Source organism: Grus americana, chromosome 7 (genome assembly GCF_028858705.1).
Source record: "Grus americana isolate bGruAme1 chromosome 7, bGruAme1.mat, whole genome shotgun sequence".
Lineage (NCBI taxonomy): Eukaryota > Metazoa > Chordata > Aves > Gruiformes > Gruidae > Grus > Grus americana.
Window position 1 is genome coordinate 13,669,376 of NC_072858.1, and position 19,073 is coordinate 13,688,448.

At 38.9% G+C, this 19,073-nt stretch overlaps 1 protein-coding gene across 1 annotated transcript in view; it reads right to left on the reverse strand.

The window, feature by feature from the left end:
* Positions 1 to 17,851, reverse strand: part of CFAP58 (cilia and flagella associated protein 58) — a 59,291-nt gene extending 41,440 nt beyond the window's left edge. Inside the window, exons 1-8 of the mRNA XM_054831161.1 lie at positions 17,760 to 17,851; positions 15,696 to 15,977; positions 10,515 to 10,663; positions 8,566 to 8,722; positions 6,303 to 6,497; positions 3,968 to 4,105; positions 1,615 to 1,774; positions 466 to 548 (exon numbers count right to left, since the gene is read on the reverse strand). Of these exons, the coding sequence (XP_054687136.1) occupies positions 466 to 548; positions 1,615 to 1,774; positions 3,968 to 4,105; positions 6,303 to 6,497; positions 8,566 to 8,722; positions 10,515 to 10,663; positions 15,696 to 15,977; positions 17,760 to 17,768 (1,173 nt within the window). The 5' untranslated portion in view covers positions 17,769 to 17,851. The remainder of the gene's footprint in view (positions 1 to 465; positions 549 to 1,614; positions 1,775 to 3,967; positions 4,106 to 6,302; positions 6,498 to 8,565; positions 8,723 to 10,514; positions 10,664 to 15,695; positions 15,978 to 17,759) is intronic.
* Between the last annotated feature and the right edge of the window lie 1,222 nt (positions 17,852 to 19,073).

Here is a 19,073-nt window from a genome sequence, read left to right on the forward strand (position 1 = left end):
GAAAATGATCAGTATGAGAAATGGACCTAAAAGCAAGGATTAGTATTAACACAGCCTGCCAAGCTGTTACATAGGGCATCAACATTTTGGTTTGTTCTTTTACTAGCAAAGACTTAGTTTGCCTAGATTAATATTAAACTTCATATCTACAGAGTGTAAAAGCACAGATGTAATGAACTCTTTGGATACCAAATGACAGGTTTGCAATAAAGGTGACTACATGTAGCATTTTGGAACTCCCTGATGGTTTATATGTTAAAACTTTGAAATCTTTTGGTTTTTTATGGGTACTATCGCTATTTCAATGCACTGAAAAGAAGGAGTGTGAGCATCTGCTTAAGGAAATCTAAATACTTAAAGTTATTTATTCTACAGCATTTCTGTGTCGCTGGGAGTGTTTAAACAAATCTCACAGCTTGAGAATGAAGTGTCTGTAGTTTATCAGTATTACCAGTGCAAGCTCACCTTGCTTAGCATATCCCTTTCCCTCACAAGCTCATCTATAGCTTTCCTGTCAATCTCTGCCTGCTTTTTGGCAGCCTCCAACTCTAGAGAAAAGGAGAAAAGAAAGTAAGTCCTGGATTCAAACTGTACAGCTGTTAAAAATGCAGAAACAACTTAGGGGACTTTCTAAAACGCCTTAACGTTACATGAATGGTTCAATTAGCTATGACTGGGTTTTGAAACCTCAGGTACCAGCTAATGATGTTAATACTAATTTGGGTACTTAGAAGAATTCAGGCACAGTAATTAGTGGTATGAGGACTTATTGTTTTGTGTGTTCAAACCAAGATACCACAAAGAAATTGTATTTTCAGAAATCATGGAGCACACTGAAAAACAGAGCCTTTTAAGAAGCTTCAGTGTGAGCATCCAAAAACAGACACTTTCAAAACCAGGGACTTTCAGAATTATTCTTATCTGTCTATGTGAAATCCAGTTCTCTGTTCAAGCACTAAGATTCTACTGGCTTCAGAGGAGTTAAAACTACTTGCTGTAAGTCAAGATTAGGATTGGACATATACTATTAAAAAGATATTAAAAATTGAATAGACGTGTGTTTTCACTATATTTTTAAATTAATTAAAACCTGCTACACTTCTAGAAGTTTTCCAGATCTGCTAGCAAGTCAAAGTCAATATCTGGACACCTTTAGTATCCCTGCTGACCACTGAAGTCCTAAACACACCAGAACTAAGTTTATCAACTTGCTTGCACATATTCATTTCCCAGCTGTAACTATTCAGCAGAATCAAAGCAGGGAAAAAAGTGTGCCCTAACCATGCCTGACTGCAGTAAGCTCTGAGATTGCTTCTCTCTCACAGGTCAGTGCAGAAGCAATGAAGGTGCATTGGGGATGACTCTCTATGTGTCATGGCACGAATTGGCACACCACAAAGTTCAGTTCTGTCTGTTTTATTTTCACCCCACATATGTTATATTATGAAAATTCGGAAAGCCCACAAGGTTTTTAAAATGCTGCTGTAGATTCCAACTGTCATTTATACAGTCTTGTACTAGACACTAAAGGAGAATGATCCTAACAGGAGCACGTACCCTGAATGAATAAATTACAGATCAGAAGACAGATCCACCCATCAGTTAGGTACCTACCTCTCTCCAGTCCAGATATTTGATTTTTTAGGGTATTTCTCTCATGTCCTGCATCAACTTTTTGTTCTTCTGCAACGCGTAGCTTATTCTGGAGAACATCTCTTACTTTGTTCAGCTTTGAAATCTCAAGGTGCATCTGAGTCACTTCATCATCTCTGGCCTACAGAACAGCAACAAGGAAAGGGAGGAAGAGAAAGTATCCAAGGAAAGAAATGCCTCTGTACTTGGTATACACTTATTCCATTAAATTCAAGAAGCAAAGGAATAAGTACTGTGGGTCACCTGAGAGAAGATAGTTAGCTAATTGAATAATATTGAAAATAATTTAAACAAAGGCAGCTAGGGCAAGGAAAATGACAATCAAATCTTATGCTTTAGGGCTGAGGATGATCAATAAAGAATCCCCAGCTGCAAACCTCACACAGCACTACCCAATTAGTCCTGCGGATTAAACATGGGGAGCTCTAATTCCCTTTGAAGTGGTAGGGATAGTGACTGTGATGAGAAAGATATCTGCAGTGTGGTCTGGTTGCATGTCCTTAATAGCAGGTATCTGTTATCCCCATCTACTTTATAACCTGTGGCTTTAAAGAAAAAGCAAAATGTAGAGTTTGTCTCATGTGCTATACAATCAGATGAGAAAATAATCAAAGCACTGCATAACTGGTTACCAGGAAACACAACCAATAATCACAACAAAATTTAGTCTCTTTCCTCTTAAGAAGTAAATGGAACTTCCTCATATAATTCAGTGCCACTGTTAGATTTTACAGCCATCACAGTCTACAGTGTTCGACTTACAGCCTCAGATACTGATTCTGTGAAATGGTGAATCCTGCTATGTGAGTATCCTCTGGGAGGATGTGAATCTCCTCAATTCTTACTGACAATAACCTTCAAGAGATTTATGAGAACTTTCACAGTTTGGGTTGCCCAGCACCATAGTGGAGGCACTGAGCACACTGCAGGATGAAACTGCAAGCACAGTGCCTACAAAAAGGACATCTCAGATCATGACTGGGGCTCTTAGAAGCTTTAGCAACTGGTTTGATTACTAATGGGGCAGTATCTTCTATTTTTTTTGTTCCCAGAAGTCCATGTGCATGACTCTACAAGTTCCATCAACTTTTCTTGAAGTGAGGGTAAGATCATAAAATCAAAATCCTCCTTTTGACACTCTAGAGCCCCAAATGTAAGTAACATTTGAACACATATTGTTTGTAAGGTTTTAAACAATGATGGTATTGCTAGAAGTAATGATAAACCCAGATAACCTGGAAAAGACAGTAATTTGTTTTTCAAATACGTAAGAAAAATATCCTCCAGTCTGCCTAACAAAATGCAACTGAAAATAAGCTGCTACCATACAGCCCATTAAGGATCCAAATCAGAATCATCTGTGTTATATTAGTTATGAACTGAGCTTTTAATCTGTCAGTGGTTAGTTTTTATCATTCTAACAGTTCCCATTTTTTTAAAAAAAGCTCTCTATTGGCAAACAACCTTTTTATTTAGGTGAATTGGTTATACTCAACTAAACCTTGAGAAGATAATGGTTTTCTACCTGAATTTTCTAATGTTTAGTGTTTTAACCCCAATGATGATACAAAATGCAAGATACGGTAGACAGTAATAACATCTAACACTTGTACATTACCCTTTATCACAAATGCTCTCAAAGTACCCTAAAAAGCATATGCAGGAATCATTTAATCCTTCCCCAACTGAAACTCACCTGCTTCTGAGTGGTACAAAACAACTGTTAAACAATGTAAAGTCAGGCAAGAAAACCATTTAGATCAGAAAGTAAACACCAGCTTGGTTACTTATATTTAACTTCCCCAACAGATACTGTGGGGGGAAAATTTTAGTGTTGGAAGCAACTCCCTTCAGTGGAAGCTATCCAGGACACTGTCGTTATAATTTATTAACATTTTTCAATGGGTTTTGGCAACATTCAGATTATGCTAATCACCATAAGAAAGTAAGTTGTCATTGCTCTTATCTGAAGATCTAACAATTGAAAAAAGACCTTATGCTTGTTGAAAGTACCGTGCATCCTTTATGAACACAATGTGTTGAACATTTTGGTTTATGTGTTTTATGAAGCACAGCTCCTACAGCAGGACAGGTACTACACTGTTGGGTGACAGGGTTGGATACTGTACCATGGTACTGCCACAGAAAGAATGGCATCCAGTGACAGTCAGATCTATTCCTAAAAACTCCTCAGATTTCCCCCAAAACTACCCGTAGGGTATTATCAGTACAAGAACTGAGGTCAGCCCTGTCCCAATTGGTAAGACTACTGTCACAGTGATACGGCTGATAGGATGCATGCACTGATACTTACTTTCAGTTCTGCTGTCTTCTGCTGGATGTCTTGCATCACTTCTTCAAACATCACACGGTGCTGCTCACTCTCTTGCATGAGCTTATTATTTCTCATCTGAAATTGTTCAAGTTCCTTACCAGCTCTTTCATTCAAGATCTGTTAGATTAAAGAACAATCCCATTAATTTTTTTATGTCATTACAATATCTACAGAACCTTCCATCTCCCCAGGAGATAAAAGCTGATACAGATTCTTGCCTGCTTAAAAACCACTCTTCATTGCTGATGCAATTACTAATGTGAAATATGATACATGTTCATATTGACTAGGGGAAATGATAATTTCTAACATGTGATACAGCCAGTGTTATTTTTTTCTGGGAGCTTAGCAGGTCTCTCTTGCAGGTGGTAGATAAATATTTTACTTCTTGTTAGGCATTTGGCAAGCGTCACATAACACAACAACTTGCTACATCTAATTATTGAAAATTAGTATGAGATTCAAATTACTTCAGTCAGCAGAGGGCAGGGGAGCTCTGTTTCTTAGCAAGCAAATCCTACATTAATATGCTGATAACATTTCTCTGTGTACATGGTTTGCGGAGACCAGGACACAACCATTTTCCTCTCTAATTTGTCTTCAGTTAAAAGCCCAGAACAGCAGTTTCATGATTTTTATGGAGAACATATACCTCACAACTAGAGCCACCAGTCTTTTCTTCTGCTTGATGGGACTTCCCCTAACAGTTATTACTTCATAAGTGAGGAAAGAACAATCATCGTATTTTTCACTTCAAGCATTAATGTGTGATAAACTGATGAAGTCAATATCTACTATGCCCTTAACAAACATTAAAGGAAGAGAAGTGGAATCTCCCTCTTCTGAATGCATGCAGAAGCAAAGACAAGTATTCCACAAGGAATACTGTTTCTTGTGTTGCAAATGGCAGGATAACACCGTGTTTCAGGCGACTCTTTATTGAGACTTGGACATGGGTGGTAGGATGACAACTATAGTAATTGTATCAAACCATTTCACTGTCATGCAAGCAAGGCTATTCTATTAGCAATTTCAGGGGAATAAGAGCAGGCATCACAGCCAACAACAATTTGGTTGAGAAACAATAACCCAATGACATTGCAGTAGCTGAGTCACCTTCTCTTGCACATCTCTACCCTGACTCTTGCACAGCTGAATAGCCTGTGTTTTGGGCAGACTTTTTGCAAAAGACAATGCAGGGCCTCCGCAAACAACACAAGCAACAAAGACAGTGCAGTAGTCTGGTTAATTAGCCTAGGCACTGCACTTTATGTAAACTATTGGTTTCCAGAATAGCTTGGACAATTGAATGCACCTAAAATCTGCACTTAGAAAGGTTGAAAGGGACTATAGAAAGGAAGAGGAAGAAGGGAACAGAACCAGGAGTTGTAGAATCCTATTTTAAAACAATGTGATTTTCCTGGGAGATCATGGAGCTGCCCTCAAAAGCTGCATCAAATCAGTGATATTCAGAGAAATAATCACTTATGTGAAGTATTTTACTAAGATTCTGTGTTGACAAAAAAATTGTCACAGACCTCTACCTTCACAAATTTGGGGAGCTGAAGGGAAGAAAGAGCCATAAAAGTCATAAATTTACAAGACACACACAACTCCCAAAGAAGTTTCCCTTGAGGCAGGACTGTTTTACAGTGATGAGATCTCCCCTGCCATTTACTGAAATTGCTTCTCTGAGAGTTTCTCAAAGTCAGGGGAAATGGACTGAAAACCTGAAAATTCAAACACTTGCAGAACACTATGTTAGGACATTTCCAGATAAAGTTTTTAGAAACAGAATGGGGAAAATCAATCAAAAAGGTTTACGAAGACAGTTCTCTGCCCTTTCACAGAAATACTTCTACAAGCTTGAGAGGTAGATAAAAATTATTGTGACAGAGAAGAAAGAAGGGGTCGAAGGTAAAATGACTTTACCAATGCCACTATAGTCAATCAGTGGCAAAACTGGCAATATACATCAGAAGTCCAACCTGGCAGTCTCCTGTTACTATCATTAGATCATCCATGCTCTTCACAGACTTTGTCTCATCTGCTGTGATCTTTTCAAGATGATCTCTAACAATATCATTGTGATCCACTACTGACTTCTGTGAGGAATTCTATCTCAAATCTGTCAGCAAGCTTTACATATTTATTTATTAGCAAAGTAATAATTATATAAAAATAAATATTTATTAACATTTATTGCCTAAGAATAATCTCCCTCCCGGTCCCTTCAGGAAAATCCATTTTCTTTTTATTTTGACATCTGATCCTAATCTTAGACCCGATGGATACAATGTGCCATGTACCCTACCTTCTGCTCTTTTAGATGTTGTTCTATTTTCAGTTGTTCCTCCTTGTTCTTCTGTATATGTTGCTGTAAATTCTTGATCTCAGCTTGCTTGTTATCCATTTCAGCTAGAAGATTTTTCAGCTCCTTCTCCATTTTTTCCTTCTTTCGAGCCTCTCGTGATGCCTCATTCTGATGCAGCTGGATTTCTTGCTGAAGCTATAATAATAGAGAAGACAAAAGTTCCGCTGCCTTTTATTCAGGATGACAAGGCCTCTCACCTTTCTTTCTGCTATGCTTGATTTTGAAAACAACAGCTTCTATACTATTGTACCCACTACTACAAGAAATATGCCAGATCTTTTCAGAAATAAATATGTTTTCTAGTGGCTGAACAAAAAATCCTGCTTGAGGGAACCTATTTATTGATGCAAGAATTTGTTAAGCACCAGTCAGTTCACCCACACAGAAGGGTCCACAGTTCAGACATAAAAGCATTCCTCTGGATATGCAGTGGTACAAATATATTTTCAGTTGTAAGTTACTTGTAAAGTGGTACTTTCTGAATGCAGCGTTAAAACTAATTTTGGCTTGATGTTGTATTGTAAGGATTTTTATTTTGATTTTTCTATCTTACCAGCAGAAACACTTATTACACTGATGATAGTAAAGGAAAAAGAGATGTCAGATCAGGTTCATTTTCACAACTGCTCTCAATCTTTCTGCTCTCAAAGTTCCTCTGCAGGAACTTTGAAAGAGGAGCTTTCACTCATATTTAATAGACTGTCTTGTGATTTCTGCTCTCTCCCTCCCCAAAAATGCAATGGAGCAGAATCAGCAGAGAGGAGATGCAGGAGGTTGATCCACATGGAAATATTCAGTTCAGCCAGCGACCAGCAATTGAAAGGTGTTCTTTACTTAAAGATTCCTCTCCCTTTGAGGCCACAGATGAAAAGTTGCCAGAACTGACAGGGTCTTCAACAGGATCTTCAGAAACACATTGTCATTTAAGCAGTCTGAAGTGGAGAATAATTTCATACTGGGAGAATGGGAGGTGGCTACAAATGCTGTAACAATCCTGTAAATTTAAGGGTTGATGAAGTGAGTATCAGAAGATTAAGGCTTGCAAGATCCAATGAGTTTTGACGGGAGTTTCAATCCTCTCTCTTTTCTCCCATGCCCACAATGCTGTCAGAAAAGCAAAGATTTATATTCTTTTGTAATACATTCCCAACCATCTGCTTTAGAAACAGAAATGAGTTCTGTGCATGAAACCTAGGCTGATCATTACTTTCCTATTTGTGATTAATAAAAAACTGTAAGCTAAATGCTGCTTCCATCTCTTCCCTGTCCTTTAACTGTTCATTTCTGGTTTTCCTTTCTCCTGTTGTCTTGCTTCAGCCCCTATTTATATTCTGCTTTAAATTCTTTAAACCTTGTTATTATGGTTTTATATTTTGATGTATCGGAGTTCTGTATACCTTCTTCCATCCTTTTCTACTTTGTCTCCATTCAGTGGGTATCCTATTGAACCTCAGTCTTCTGTATCTCTAGCTACTATACACATTTGAAGGAAGTTATACATATTGATCAGTAAAGAACTGTTTACTTAAATGGTAAGAAAAGGAGGGAATCTAACTTAAAGAGAAGACAAAAAAACTAAAGCTGAGATGGAATGTGACTGGTCTCTACAGACACTGGTGAGGTGAAAAATTATTTAAGCTGAAAAATAGTAGGCAGGAACCAGTGTGAAGAAGAAAGCAGGAGGTCTCTAACAATTAGAAAAGTGAGGTTCTGGAAAAACTTCCCATAAGATGTAGGGAAGAAAGTAGCCTAATTAGCTCTTAAGTCAGAATTTGATTCATTCTTAAAAATGATGGTATGGCATCATATAACAACCACTGCCAACAGCAAGGGACCTAGGATCCCCATTCCAGGTCTATGTTCTAAGCGGTTCTTTGGAGGCATAAGGATTTACAATGCAGAAAAACCCTGCATCTCCAGTATGAAAGATAACTGATTCAGGCAAAGGAACCTTGGCCTCATTCAGGGTAAGGGGAAGCTATGGAAGCAGCTGGTATATGACAATACACTTTGCAAAGGACATAGCCTAGAAGTAGAGAAAAATATAAAAACCATTCACAACAGAATCCTTTGTGAGCACTCCTGAAAATCTTTGAGATGTGAAAGAACTGGTAGTAGCATAGTAGTCAATGGAGATCAATTGCAAGAGTGGAGTATGGTTCAGGACAAAGCCTAAAATCACCACCTGGTGATCTGTACAGACCTGCATGATGGATTGATCTGCCTCGTTTTTTGCCCTCTCTGTATCCTGCTGCTGCTCTGTGGCTTGAGTTAGACCTTGACGTAACTTCACGACCTCCGATAAGAGTTGGTCTCGCTCCTTTGTTATCTCTTCTTTAAGTTTTAGCAAATCCCGGATACTGGAAGCAAGGAAATAATAGTCAGGCAGCATCACAGGCCCTTTCTGTTCTTCCTCCTCTGCCAAAGCAAGATCTTTTGTGAGAAACAGGAGTTTAAAAGTAATTTGTTTCATTTTAACCTCCTCTTGGATTAAGGCTCTGCTGGTCAATTGAATTATATGCCCTATCTACTAGGATCGTAGTCACTGTCAGCATAGGCAGCTTTAAAAGCTAACCTAGTCCAATAAATCACACTTTCTTGTTATATCACATCCTCATGGGTCTGAAGCAACCTTCAGTTTCCCAAAAATGTAAACAGGGAACAAAATTTCTTCTTCTCCATCCATTGCAAAATTACTCACGGACCAAAAATGCTAGATTGTTGTAACCGTTCTCTCTGAAGCTTACCTGATGAGCCACCTGACTGGGTTATGTCTTACAGCCATCTAATGTAAAAATAAAATAGACTCCCTGTTTGGACACATTTACAATCTGAAAGAAAGTCCAAGCAGGGTTCAAGCTCAACCTTAAAATACAGCCTTATAGTTCTAAAAGGAGTTGTCTAGTCCCATGGCCTTGTCACTGGACAGAGTATTTAAGCATGGAACTGGAGGGCAATATAGAAGGAATTTGAAGAAGAAATTGTAAGTAGGCAGGTCTCAGCAGCCTGGGCAGCAGCTGGAAACTGCAGGAGTGAGGTCTTGGCAAAGTAACGGCTCCTAGCTCTTGCAGGAAAATGCAAAAAGCAGCCACAGAGAGCTGCCTTGAGGCAGAAGGCGAAGGCTGAATGACCAAGCTTTTAGATCGAAGGAAATCTGTTACACAGGTCCAGAACATTTCAGGGCCAAAAGGTGAAGAAGTGGATTTCTCATGCATCAAGGTGGTTTACGTGCTGGCACATTCCTTGGAAGGGAAATGTTTGAGCACACTAAAGGCCTTGCTCAGAGACACAAGACTTGTTTATGCAGCCTGGATACACAGTGCACAGGGAGATGAGCATGCCTCATACGTATCCTGAATGTGTAATATAAATAAATACCCTAACACAATGTGAAAATTTCAAGCCAGAACCAGCTGGGCCAACCATCAGCAATCTCGATAGAAAGTACCGAGGTCATAGAGTCAATACACTTCATCTCATCTTTAAGCTTACACTTAATCTTACAGCATAAGCACAGCCTGAGGACCTGATACTACAAACACTAGCTTTTGGAGGGCTTTTCAGCAGCTCCTGAGGATCATTATTATTTGCACACTGTAGCAACCAAAGACTCCACCTGAGACTAGGTCCCTCTATGCTAGTGGCTGCATATGTGTTCAGTAAAAAAATCCATAGTCTGGTAAATGTATAAATATAAAATACAAACAAGAATACAGACAGTGATAATGCCTTAAACAAAGCTCAGAACAGAAGAGAAATCAAATCTCCTGCTTCCTTGACTTATTTACTTGACCCTGCTGCCATCATGTGTAAAAATGTTGACAGGATCCTATTGTCAAAGACAGAGTATGTTGAAATGCCAGTCAGATAAAACAATATGACAGATACAGAGAAAGTGCATAATATTGATTTTTATTTGATCTCTCAGCTTAATCCAATGCTGAATGAACTCACACAGAGCCTGATTCTGTACTTGCTCACTGCATAAACACATAGACCAATAAATGTGCACTCATGAGAAAAGTAAAAGGCAGAAAAGACCTCTCTCTCTCTCTCTGTGTTTCAGTGTCTTTGTAGCATCTAAATAATTAAACAAAGTGTAGAATGACAGAAAATCAGATCAGACTTTCCCTCGTCCTGGGGAAAACTTACTCGTACTCCTGTCCCAGGGACAGTCCAGATCCTTGCTCCACTAAATTAGTTAGACGCGCAATTTCCTCTTGCAGTGAATTAATAATTTCCTTTGCTTTCTGTTCCTTTTCATAGGCTGTATCCACCATTTTCCAGGCCTTTTCAATCTCCTAGGAACAAAATGGAAAACAATTACATAAATTAAATTGGGTTGAAAATTAACAACAAATTAAAAATTAATTGCCTTGCATTTTGGTTAATTAAGAAAATAGATTTTCATGCCTTTTCATGCTTAGATTCACAACAGTTTTCTTCATCAGTTGTCTTTTCTTTTGGACAAGGGCATAGCAACCATTTGGAGCCACTCAGGCTATGTCAATTTACACCACAAAAGCTCTAACACATTTTCTTTAACACATAGATCTGAACATTATCAAATCTTACTCTATGAGCTTTTAGTCATCTGAGTCCCACTAATATCTAAAAATTTACTGAAAATTCAGTGCCCAGAAAATTACCGTCTACATAAATAACTCATTTATGTCTGTAAAACTCTTATTAGCTGTTATGACAATGAACATCCAAATCACTGATTTGGATGAGAGAAAGACATTACCGAGGGCTTTTCTCCCTCTTCACTCATTTTCATCTGTGAGGACCCAGTGTATTTTGATTTTAACTATATATTTAGACAAGCCACAATTTTCATGCCAAATTGCAGCACATGGAATTACTTGAATGACAGACTCGTGTGCCTCTTACAAACCCAGGGTTTGATATCCACAAACAGGATACAAGCGGAGTTTTTAATTTCCTTTGCATCTCTCGACCTTGGATCAGATCCTAAAGAATCACACAGCAGACTTATTCCTTGCCAGGTTCAAACCAAGCTTCTACCAGTTCTGGAATGCTGTGCTAAAAAATTGCATAGATTCAGAAAGCAACTGGACTGGAAGAAAAGTTCCAGAAGACTCAGTAAATAAAGAAGATGCTGCTTTTGACACAGTAAGTCCCTGTACTGCAAATCACAGCATGATGTCCTCTCTCTCATGCTCTTTTCTCAGCTAGCTCCTGGTGGAGTTCTGAACTTGATGGACTTGTACAGATTTAGACTCCAAGTGTGGCTGTGCAGCTCTACATTAGGTCTAGGGTCTCCCCAACCAAAGCCAGACAGAAGCATCATTACATCAGGCCATAATATCCCTTTCAAATCCTACTTGCATCATATGAAAATAGGGCAAAGAAAAAAAAATTAAAAACACCTCCGCAATGATGAATATCAAATAATTTAATTTATATCAAATTGTTTACAGCAGTTCTTTACTGAAATTAATGTCTCTGGTTCTAAAAAAAACCCCTATTTATTTTAAACTCAAAATTATGACACCTAATTATGGTATATTGTTAATAAATTTATTGAACTCTTTTAAATCAAATAAATGTAGTACTTAGCTGTTTACTGCCTAAATTTAAAATTCAAGCTATTGAACTAACAGAAGTAACAGGCTACCAGAATTTGCTGAAAAGATAACACAAAATATAACATCTGTAACGTCTTCAAACTGGAAAGGAAATACATTTTCATGTTATTTATACAACTAGTTCAGCATATCCAAATTTGAGAAACCATTTGGAACTTAAAGATTAGGAATGTTTGCTCTTTTTCCGCCCCCAACCTATTAATAGTTAAACAGTGGGCTTTACTTGTTCAGAAATTCTGAAGAAGATTATAGTAAATTAAATTCACTACCTACAAACAGTATTTTATTACTTAATAAATTACCTAGTTCGAAATTTAGTTTGAAAAATGTTCTTTTCTCTTATGTATCAAGCATATTTAAACAGTTTTAAATATTAAAGTCAATTATTACGTTTTACACATTTTGAGTTCTAATTTCCATTCAAATGCAGCAATGATCACACATAAAATATTAAGTATCACTAGTAAATAATAAATTTTTCATTCATTATTGTATTACATAAAAATGTTCAATTATGAAATCTAAATAAATGCACGCTAGGCTGAAATGGCATGGAGACTTAGTGTATCATCTTGACTGGCAGAAAAGCATAAAATATAGCTGTAAATAAACATGTTTCAGATTTGCCAACCAATAAGAGGCAACTAACCTTTCTCTAGAAAAATGCAAATGAAAAATAAGATTAAAGCTGATTACTTAAATCAAAGTTTCCTGCTGGCTGATTAGACTGTGATTAAAATTGGTGAATTAAATCATTACGATTGGAGTTTTGGCGGATAGAACTGGGGAATAAAATCAATATGGTCTCTGAGAGGTCTTACTGGTTTCAGTGAGTATTTTGTTCTGGTGAGTATTTGCAAAAGCAGTCCCCTGAAGTCAATAAGGCCATTCGGATAAGCAGTGATTTCAGGTCACCCTAAGCTGTGCTTTTTGAACTTTATCTTGCTTTTGATGTGTAAAAACAATTGTATTGAATTTGTATTGATAAAACCAATTTGTATCAATAAAGCTAGCAGGCACAGATGATGGCCCCATTAATAAACAAAATCTAAACAAGAATTTGCTACAGACTTCAGCATCAGTAAAACTGGGCTTCATTGTAGTTGTTTCTTGGTTGTGTCTTTTACTTTGAATAGTGCATCAACAGATTGTTACCTTTAACTTCAAAAGTAAAGACGAGGAATTTTTTGATGGTGGAAGCCTTCATTGAAAAAATATTCACATTATTACTCAGTGGAGAGGGGAACTGAAAGAATACAGTGTGTCAGCATCACTGGGTAATTGCAGTACATGGTTAGGTAGGTAACATGCATTGCAGTCTGTTGTATAATCAAAGATGGAAGTACACTAGATGGTTGCAGTTAGAATCATTCAAAAATATTTGGAGAAATACTGGAACTCTGGAAATAGTGAAGCAGAATTCCTAAAGTGTGACTGCCTTACTTTATTTTCATTAAATACTCCAAAAGATCACATTAGTTTCACTGCTCAGAAACTGAGAATTACTGAAATGCTTTCTTAGTATATTGGATTGATACACACAGAAATTGAAAACTTGGTAATTCCAAGCAGGGCAGTACAAGCTCCTACAAATTCCCCTTCTAGGATTCTTCCAGTGCAGCCTTGTGGATCAGTATCCCTATAAATGAAAAAGAGAATTGTATTCCCTTGGTGTTCAGCTTGGCACTTTGCTCCTTTGATATGACTGCAAACAACAGACTTATTATGTCCAGTTTATTAAAACTACAAAACAGAGCACTGAACAACCATCAGAAAGTTAACAGCTATTGATTATTATTGACCTGGGTCCTACCAGCCACTGATCTATGTAGTTAACCCCTGCCCCTAAACAAATCCTACTGATTACAACAAGGCTTCACATGGAGAAAAATTTTGCTTCAGCAACTTTTATGTGTATATGAAACGATCACCTAAAAGAGGAAAGCTCTACATCTGTTACCCTGATGACCCATCAAGTCACCAAGATTTAGGGCCTTAATTTGAAGCAACTATAGCATTTTTACAGGAACAGCCCCACCAGGATTCTCCTATCTTTTGTAAATAATGAAATAGTGGAACAGATTGTTTGTTTAATTTAGGGCTGAAAAATATAGTCTTTGCTGTGTAAGCACTGGAACTTTCCTCAGCATTTGCCTTAGGCGCTTGCGAAACACACTTTTTGAATGTTAGTAAAACTGTAGTGAAATACGACAGCTGTAATGGAAATTCCCTTCAGAAAAAATAACATGAAATAGAAGGGTATACCAAACAAAACCCCAAAACATGACATGAACATTTTAAACAATATCCAAATAATTCCTGAACATTTAAAGGAAAGACTAATTCTCATAACCAAACTGAAAAAGTATCAGTGCTGTTTACTTGGCCCACAGCGCACCACTAGAATTGAAATGTCATGTTATGCATTGCACATCATTTGTAATGGGATCATACTGTCAAGCAGCTTTTTCACTACAAAATCTCTTAGTTGGTTCAATAGTAGGTGGTATTGTTAAGCTCTACCTTGCCTGAGCTTCAAATTAGCTGCTGAAATTGGAAAGGCTCTTATTTTTCCTACTCTTCCACTCCTCAGTTTTATGACATTGCTAAGACAATGTCTCCTCAACTTGGAAACGTCTTGAAAGATTGCCTTTGCTGCAGTTCACATTTAGATTATTGCCATGTAATAGCAGAAAGAAAATGATACAGATCATTGTGGTTCCTGACACCCACCTACCAGGTTTTGATTAGCAGCAGTGAAAATCAACAAGATTTTCTATGCAGTTTTCCTCCTCCCTGAGAATGCTTTGAGCAGTACCATGGGCTTGCAAGCTGCAGCCATAGGATGACAACAATGCTATTTATATTTACTCTGAGTGTATTTTCTTCCTAATTCCAAGGACAAGAAACTTAATTTCAAAGAACTTCTATTTCTGTGGTGCTCATAGATCACTCTGGATTGTTACACTGAATTTATTTTACTGGAACAAAACACTTTATTGTAAGGCATAGAGATTTCTCAACTAAATGCTAAATTAAAGCCTGTCTACGTTCCACAGCCTAAGCTTTTAAACTATCAGGAGGAAAAAAGTTGAAAATAATCTTCTGATCATTTGACAGCTTTAGGTTTCTGGTAGTCAAACCTCACTGCAAGGTTTTTAGCGAGTCAAGCACTTTGATCTGACAGAGTTCAAATCAATAATAACAAAGAACACATCACGGTAAATTGGTAAAATCACATTGAAATGCTATATAGGATTCCTTTTCAAAAACACTGTGAAACATTTACTTATATGAGTCAATGACACTTCCCTGGTCTACAATCAATATTTCAGCAAGTAAGTAGATTTTTTATGTTCTGGCAATAGTTAACATCCAAGCAGCACTTCAAAAATATTAATGAATCCAGTAACAAAAACTGTATATTAAGTTGGAAATGTACTATTTTACAGAGAGAAAGCTTAAACAAAAACTATTAGTGAGTACTTGAAAGCCAATGGAGTTGGTTTAGCACAAATAAACACAGAATTTGACTGGGACTAGTACAAATATCAGGCTAAAGAAACAAAGCGATTGGTAGTTAAAGAACTGGAGATGCCAGCTCTATAGTCCTCTGACTAGTTCTCTACATAAAATAAAGTGTTCTTGTAGGTGCTTTCCTTATTACCATGTACTTCATTAACAATTTGCAGATCATATTTAATTCTATTCAAAACTTTACCGTCTTCATTGATGATATAGTTTCCTGATCATCTTTAGAGAGCTTTGTGAGCGCTGCTACTTTAGATGAATTCACCACAAGCTCAGCACTCAGCTCCCTGCATTTCTCCATGAGACGCTTTTCATTTTCATGAGACTTCTTCATAACAGCATGGAGCTTCTCATATTCTATTCGGAATTTTTCCAGAGTTTTATCTCCCTGAAGCAGATTGATGACTTCTTGGAAGTCTTTTTCCAATACTTCAAATGCACTTTCTTCTAGATATGGTTTGCTAGACTTTTCCTGAATTAAATGAGATAGATAATCAACAAACAGGAGGAATTCAACATCTCTCTTATGACCCCAGAATATAAAAAAGCAATATACTGAGTGTGTAACAGCTACTAAGAAATCATTAAAAACTTTTCTGAAATAAAAGTTTTCCTGCTAGCACATGATATGCACATTGCAGGCGATTTTTTAAACAGATCTCCCCTGATTTTACTGAAATAACTTGTGCTTTAACAGTCAGAGTTCCTGTAATTGAGTACCACAACTACTTTAAAGATAGGTCTATAAAATATCATCATTGTGATAGCATTTAAGTAATACATCGACGACTCAGGAAGCCCAGTATTTTCGCCTCAATTCTTCCCAGTTCTCTACACTCTAAAGTCTGATTAGTTTATGCTTTCTATGCAGATCATGCCAGCAAATCACTTGCAGATAAGCGTGTCTGAAAGCTCCAGTAATGTCAATGCAAGCCAATCCTTCCTCTGCAGGAAATGCTACTGTTAAACTTTTCACAGGGAACATTTTTGATCTAGCTCAGTTCTGACGCCAGATTTTGCCAGCTCAGTTGCCGGACACCAAATTTTACCAATATTTTTCAAAACAGCTTAAAATAAGCCTCCATTATAGCATTCAACAGAACACAATGATACCAAGAGGAGGCAGCATGGCCACTTCTCAGGAGTTAGCTTCATCTGCTAAGCAGCAAGATGAATCAGCCCATGGGATGCTTCGTGCTGTCACAGATACATTGCTTCCATTACTCAAGCTTGCTCAAAACTGACTGGAACGTCTCTACGCTACTATCTGAAGTCTAGGTATATCCTTACAATCGCATCTCAGAAGTGGACTCACTCGGATAGGAAAATAGCTCTCCGGTTAGCGCCGACCATGGACGTATGGCGAGCCCTCCTCACAGAGGAGAGACAATGAGATGCACAGCTCCCACAACCTTCGAAATCCACCCTCCTATCTCCCCTCCAAACCAATGCATTGCTATTTAAAAAATGCCTCAGGCCCCTACTCACCATTTGAACACAAACAGTTTAAAGGCAAGAATTTTCAACATTCTGAAAAAGAACAAATTCTGAGAGCAAAACAACACATTTAATTTGTTTTACTGGGTTTTTTTTGGGGGAGAGAGGGACTACATAAGTTCATGCTACCCTTACAACTTGAAAGAAAGGTCAGGCCACACGATGCACCGAGGCAGAGGCACTGGCTGCGCATCTCCCTCCCTGCCAAGGCTCTGATTTCAGGATTTTGGGGTTTTTTTTCTGTCAGAAACTTCAATGTGAAAACAGCAAGGGCAACTTGAATATTTGAAACCCATGCTCCCGTTGTCACAGAGCGGCCATCTGCACTGCATGGCCGAAGCTTGGTGTGTAACCCCTTCAAACTTGCTCTAGCGCTCATGGCAATAAATTTTTATTGCTTCTTACTTCATGCTCCTCTCCAAGGTCAGACCTTCAGTTTTGATCTCATTTACACTTGTGATTGTAAACAGAGTTAAAAGAAGCCCAGTAACTGCATGGGGCAAGGGGAGAGGGGGTGCCGGAAATCACAACCATGACCATAAAAGTAGCAGGTGTTCCTAAAATTTAAGTATTATTACTGCCTAGGTACAAGTAGCCTAATAGCTCCCACTTTCAACAAAGAATCTAATTGAGCTCTGCTTACAAAAGTAACTCGGCACATAAGTATGGTATATAGATATAGATGATGTCATTCTGAGGTACAGCGTTTGTCCTGTCCAAAAAAAAGGCGGGGAATGGGGGGTGAGGGGAGGCTCACCTCAGCCATGCTGCCGGCGGGCTGGGGGCAGAAGGGCCCGGGGCCGGGGCCAGGGCCGGTGTGGTGACAACCCCAGGCCGCGGCCGTGCAGAGGTCGCCGCGCCGTATCGTAGCAACGGCGGCGGGCGGGGCCGGAGCGCGGCGGGGCGGGGCGGTGGGGCGGTGGGAGGGGCCGTTGGGGCGGCCGTGGCGGCCCGAGGTACGGGGCCGCTGGGGTTGTTCCCGCGGGCCTGCGGGCTGCGTGGGCCCACGGCCCAGAGGCTACTCGGAGAGGCCTGTCGCGGCCCTGCGCAAGACCCTGGTTGCCTCCTGTCCCTTCGGCCTCGGGGTTTTCTTCCAAAGCTGTCCATCTTGCTGTTGAAATTCAGCCGGCATGGATTTTAATCAACGTCACTGAGGAATACGTCTCCTCTGACGTGAAAGGCTAGGAGCTGCTCCATGAGCTGAGCAGAGCAGCGGGGTCAGCGAGGTGCAGTTGCTCAAGGAGTCAGGCGTTCCATCAAGGCACGTAGGGAGGCAGGGTCCTGTGGAAGGGGATAAAAGAGCATTTGTGTGAGTTTGGGGCACACGTTTGGAGCCTGGCCTCTGTCATTTCCTTGCACCTGACTCTTCACACTATCAGTGTGTGGCTGATACTGTACGAGCCATGACATAGAATAAGGGAACCCAGGACGGTGGCTTTGCATTTGGAGAGCTGTGCACAAGTGTCAGCTGCTGCTGCTTGCTCTGGTCCCAGCTAAGCCTTGAAATGGTTGGGTTTATCTCCACGGGGCCACAGACTGCTTCATCTGATAGCTTTTCAGGGCAGGGAATGTATCGTACCATGACTACGCTCCCGAGCAGAATGGATGTTGGTTATGACCTTAAAGTACCACTTGAAGCTAATAATGACGATGTAAAACTTTTTCTCTTCCTGGTTTAATGAAGCCTGAATTGTAGTGCTTCGTTTTACTGATTACATAGCAAAATAGGCAATTTCAAATGAATGCTTTCAAATAGTCTGATTTTACCGTTAGAACTGGAGAATAATACACATTTTATAGTGTATTCTCTATATGCACGACAATTTACAAAATATCATACATGCTGAATGTTGTGATTTAACCCCAGCTGGTAACAGCACCATGCAGCTGCTCGCTCACTCATCCCCTCTGCAAGGGGACGGGGAGGAGAATAAAAAACAAAAAAGTGGGTTGAGATAAAGACAGTTTAATAGGATAACAAAGGAAGAGAATAATAACAATAGCAATAAATAAAACAAGTGATGCACAAATGCAATTGCTCACCGCTCATGAAAAAACCCAACAATGCCCA